This window comes from Belonocnema kinseyi, chromosome 1 (assembly GCF_010883055.1).
Source record: "Belonocnema kinseyi isolate 2016_QV_RU_SX_M_011 chromosome 1, B_treatae_v1, whole genome shotgun sequence".
Classification (NCBI taxonomy): domain Eukaryota; kingdom Metazoa; phylum Arthropoda; class Insecta; order Hymenoptera; family Cynipidae; genus Belonocnema; species Belonocnema kinseyi.
In genome coordinates, this window is record NC_046657.1 from 85,425,931 (window position 1) to 85,431,687 (window position 5,757).

The following is a 5,757-nucleotide window of genomic DNA, read 5'->3' on the forward strand; positions in this document are numbered from 1 at the left end:
TCGCAACTTTAACCAATAAATCTCCAGTAAATGTAAAACAAGTTACAATTTTTATGATCATCTTCGATTTAAGATAATTAAATTTTGATTTCTTCAATTTTAAATAGCTCAAAATTGTATATACATGGAATTAGTATGGTACGAAGTGTTTCGCACACAAAAAGGGGAGAAAAAAAGCAGAAAGTAAAGGCAAAAATTTTTAAAACGATAGAAAAGGGGAGATTGATGACGTCAAGTTTTGATTCGATCGACGGATTTATTAATATAAGGACGGATATGACAGAGATAAAACACAGTGAAGATAAGGCAGAAGTAGAATCCAGTGTAAAAAATCCAAAAATGTTTAGAATAGTACCGAAAAAAGATCAGAACAGAACGGAGGAGAGAGATAAGAGGAAAGAAGAAACCAAAGTTGAAAGTAAAGTGCCGATAGAAGGAAGAAATGTAAAGTTTAGAGAAATGCACAAAATGATGATGAACGTAATAGAGATGAAGCAAAAAGGCAGGAGAAATATGTAAGTGAAATAAAACTAGAAATTAGGAAAGACTTGGTAGAACTTAGAAAAGAGTTCAGAGAATTGGAAGAAGATAGGGAAACTTTAAAAAAAGGATGCAGACTTTAGAACAAAGACTAGAAAAGACGATAAGAAAGGGAAGAAATAGTAAAAGTATTAGGAATAAGGAAATATGGAAAAGAACCTGTTATAGATAAGATTCTGAATGGAGCCTGGACATACAATTATTTAAGGGGAGAAACGAAAGGATAATGTGCAATAGAGTATGTAGATGAGAGGGATGGCCAGAGTTATGGCAAGAAGGGGTAGCGGTACCCATATCAAAACAGGTAAAGGGGCTGTGGTTAAGGATTACATGTGATTGGCGCTAATGTCCCCCTTTTATACTGTACATATAGATCATAAGGCTTAGAAAAGAAGAGAGGAAAAAGTATGGAATAAGGTATGTGAGGGTATAGGATATGGGAATAGGAATATTAAGGATAAAAAGAGATTGGAAAAGGGAGAATGTGGTTATTTGATAAGCTGATATGACCGGGATTGGGTAATGTAGCAAAGACACGGGGATAGAAGAAATGGGAAGAGATTGAGAGTTTACAAGAGAGGTATATGAGTTGGATGTTAGGGATAGACTAGAGGACGCCTGGATGATCAGAGAAGAAGCGTAAAAGGATAAATTAGGTCTTCAACTCCAGAAAAGTAGGCATGTAAGTTTGCTGGGAAGCTGAGGGAGAAAAAGGGAGGGGAGTTAGTGAAAACTTGTTCGAATGAGGAAGAAGAAAGGAGAGAAAGGACGATAGAATTAACGAGATGGGAAGAAGAAAGAAGTAAGTTCTTATGGGATAGAGATACAGGAGAGGGGCTGCAATAGAAATATGGGGTATGATTAAGGAAACTAAGAGAGAGAGAGAGAGAGAGAGAGAGAGGGAAAATTGTCCAAAATAGGAATATTTAGATTGGGATACGAGGGAATGGAGATACTGGGAAAAGAAAGAAAACAGAAAATGCAGGTTCTATTAAAATAGGAAGAGGAATCAAAATAGAATAAATGGTATAAAATGATAAAAAGGAGAGAGTAGCAAAGTAATTAGAAAATGAATGAGGAGAGAGAAAATTGTCCAGAATAGGAAGATTTAGATTAGGAAACCAGGTAAAGGAATGGACATGTTGGGAAAAGAAAGAGAACAGAAAGTGCAAGAGAACGCGGTAAAGATTTTAAGGGAGGATGTGTTGGCTGGGGAATAAATGTAAAAATTGGAAGAGGCGAGAGGAACAAATGAGAAAAAATAAAAGACTAAATGTGAAAAAATAGCAAGGTTGAGGTAGAAGGGAAGTGAAAGAAAGAGAATGAGATTGAGATTGAGATTGAGATATTTAACAGATGTAGATTAATAGTTTAACTTTTGATTTTATTTATATCGAAGCCCTCATTAATTATTATGAATTTTTACAAAAACTAACTTGAAAAATGTACTCCAATATTTTTTAAGTACTTTTATTTCTGTGACACAACTTAATTTATTTTTCAGAAAATTCTAAATTGAAGAGGGAACCAATAATGTCTCTCAACGAAAGATATCAAGCAATATGCGATGCAGTGGCTAAGGGCGGTGAAGAACTGATTAACCTTTTAATAATCCAGGAACTTAGAGCTGATCCATTGAATTCTGTGTTCTATATGTCTGTCGAAGAAGGACATCTTCCAGTATTGAAAGCTTTTGCGGACCATTCTTATGGTCGTTATCATATTAAATTTGAAGGTCATAATCCTGTCTTAGAAACTGCAGTTAGAAAGCAACATGCACATATTGTAGAATATCTTTTGAAGCAAGGTGCTAATCCGAATTTCATAACTTTGAGTTATCTTCAAGACCGTAAATTACACACCTTACTTCACATGGCCGTACATATTGGCAATCTACAAATTGTAAAACTGCTTTTAGATAATGGAGCAGACGTAAACTCAAAAACAGAAAAAAATTCAAAGTGTTTAGGCATTAACACAGAAGGGCATCCTCGAATAATTTTGAATCGAACTCTAACAGTCCTGGAGGTTGCAATTTATAAAGGAAATAGAGAAATTTTTGACATTATTCTCGAAAATGGAGCATTTGTTGAAATTGAGAGCGAAAACGTATTCCCGCTTCATTTTGCTGTTCAAGTAAGGAATAAATACGCGATAGAAAAATTACTTGATCGTGGCGCAAGTATAAATTCTGTTAGTAGGGAATTGGAAAACCCACTTTCTTATGCAGTTGCATTCGGTCAATCAGAAATGGTTTTTGATTTAATGAAAAGAGGAGCCACTTTTATTCCGAATAGAATAAATTCCGTTCTTTGTCGCTTCTTGAGAAACTGTTATCAAACCGAAGAAATCTTTGATCTTCTTTTGAATTCTGGGGCTATTCTTCGCCCGGTAACCGGAATAACTGCATTTACGCTAAAAATTTGCAATGAATTTTCTCATAGTCTTGAGTGGAGACTTTTTCCGGATTACGGTTTTGATATAAATTCTAAAGGATTTTATGGAAATACTCCGCTTCACTTAGCCGTGAGATACAAAGATAAATTAGCTCTTGAAATGTTGATAGAATATGAGGCTGATTTTTCGATTTTAAATACAAATAGAGAAACTCCTTTAGCAAACGCTTCTCGATTAATTGATTTGCATGAAACAGAAAGAGTCATTACGAACATTCATCATAATTTGAGAAATTATATTTCTAAAGATCGAATAAAGCTTGAGGAAGACGTCTTGTATCTTGTAATACAAGCGGTCATTTTAAACGAAGCAAGAGGAACATTTGTACAAAACATGGATTTCAATTTACTAAATAATGACTTGCGTTTTTTCTACCATGGTTTTAAGCTCGAACTAGGGCAAATGAAAAAGAAGAAAATTAAAGCAAATCTTTCTTTTTATGATCTTTTTGCGAAAACGATAACCGCCTTGGAAATGAATTTGACCAAATCAATAGTACAGAAATTAGAATCTTCTGTTGTTGAAAAATTTCCGATTTATGGAAAAATGTTATTAATGCGTTTTGCAAAAATTAAAGAGAGGCAAATTTTGTTAAAGACTAGTGGCGATTATTTAAAATCCATTTTTGGGTTGAAAAAAGAACTTCCAATCTTGGTTACTGCGAAAATTTCGAGCTATCTAACTTCTACGGATTTTATAACGTTGTGGAGAATTTTTAAATCTCAGGGTGAACTTTTGTCTGTTTTATTAGAGCGAACCGCGCGAAATAAGATACATTAACAATTAATTGAAAGAGATTTCTGAGAGTTGGCTTGTCTTTGTAATAAATGCAATTTTATTAATTGATTCTTCTAAATCTTGCGTTTAAGTTTATTTGTATTTATTTTTTATAATTAGTTATCTCCTTTTCTGAATAAGAAATTGTAAAATAAGCGATTATTTTCTATCACAGAGTTTGAGTGGAAAGCGTATAAAATCATTTAATTTTAAATTAAATTATAGTTTTCACACTCATTTCCCTACATCTCTTATTAACCCTTAAAGGGCATACTGGGTGTAAGATACCCAACGACTTTTTTGCGCCTTAATAAAGCGTACCAAATTCAAGAAAATGGAACATAATGCGTCAGATTAACAAATGTCATGAAAACCTATTTTTCTATGTTATTTTCACACAATTTTTATTTTTGTAATTTTTATACGCAGTTTAAGGTCAATAAAATAGTTCAAACACGCAAAGTACGGTGTTTCATTTTTCATTGAATTGAAGCTTTTATAATTAACTGATTTTCTTGTAAAAAACTATCCAATACCGTCGACACAGTACACGTTTGAATAGTATGCTCTTCATGTAATTTTACGGAAGTGTGCCCTTTAAGGGTTAAAATAACTCAAATGCAAACTGAATTAATAGAGCCCAATAATAAAATCTAACTGTTTCGTTGGAATTTCATTCTTTTCTGTTTTAAATGTTTTTTTGTAATTCTTTTTTATTTCTTTTTTCTGACAGACAAGTCCCTTTCTGGTTAAAATCTATCTTTCATTCTCAAAAATTAAATTTTTCATTTAAAACTCAAATGCTTTCTAAAAAATTCGTTTTTTTTTTGCTTGAAAATTCCATTATATGGTTAAAAACTCATATATTTTGCGTAAAATTGGTCAGTTTTTATTAAAATCCAATATGTTTGGTTTTAAATGCAACTTTTCGTTAAGAAATGATTTAATGTTTAAAAATTCAACTATTTGATAAAATATTCATCTTTTTTGGTTCAAAACTATATTTTTGTGAAAAAGTCAACTTTTCAGCATGCTGATTCAACAGTCTTCTAAGAACTTCGTCTTTTTGACTTGAAAAATTAACTGTTTGGTTGGAATTGCAACAGTTTTGATTAAAGTTGAATGTGTTTTGTTGAAAAATTCCACAATTTGTTTAAAAATTCAATTAGTTTGTTTAAATTCATCTTTTTCAATTAAGAATCCAATGATTTTATTAAACATTTATCTTTTTGGATAGAAAATTCATCATGGATTTCAAATCCATCCTTTATGGCGGAAAAGTGATCTTTTTTTGTGTTGAAAACTCTTTTTTTTTTGTTGGATAAAAATGACTTTCTTAAAATTTCGTTTTTTGTGTTGAATTCAACTATTTTTTATTCTATATTACACTCTTTTTTAGTTGAAATATCCAGCAAATTTAAATTTAACTAACCAATTTAAAATTGAACTTCCTTATTATAAAATTCCTTTTTTTCTCATCATTTTAGTTGGAGACACATCTATTTTCTAAATAATTTAATTATTTTTATCAAAAGTCAATTATTTTCTTAACATGACAAATTGTTTGGCGAAAATTCAACTATTTCGATGAAGATTTAACTATTTTGTTGAAAAATCAACCTTTTTTAGATGACTTTTAATCATCTCTCTCGTCTGAAGTTTTCTCTGTCTCTTTACTAATGTAACTTTCTGGCGAATAATTTATTTGTTGTTTTTAAAAATGCAATCATCCCGTTAAAGCTTCAATTATTTAGTTAAAAATCCATTTCTGTAGGTTGAAAATTAACTTTTTTCTCGAAAATGCGTTTCTTTTGGTTGCATTCAACTATTCTTAATTTAAAATTAATTTTTTTTGCTGAAATATGACGACGTTGAAGTTTGCCACAGATATGGATTTCAAAGTTGCGTAATTAATATAAAAAAAACTAAGAGCTACACCGAAAAAGTAAAAACACCTCTCGATTCGTCTCGGAAATATCTCGA

The 5,757-nt window shown here is 31.4% G+C and overlaps 1 protein-coding gene across 1 annotated transcript in view; it reads left to right on the forward strand.

Moving 5' to 3' along the window:
- Nucleotides 1-276: 276 nt before the first annotated feature.
- The window catches only part of LOC117178554 (putative ankyrin repeat protein RF_0381), a 22,934-nt gene continuing 17,453 nt past the window's right edge, over nucleotides 277-5,757 (forward strand). Inside the window, exons 1-2 of the mRNA XM_033369984.1 lie at nucleotides 277-502; nucleotides 2,045-3,272. Of these exons, the coding sequence (XP_033225875.1) occupies nucleotides 277-502; nucleotides 2,045-3,272 (1,454 nt within the window). The remainder of the gene's footprint in view (nucleotides 503-2,044; nucleotides 3,273-5,757) is intronic.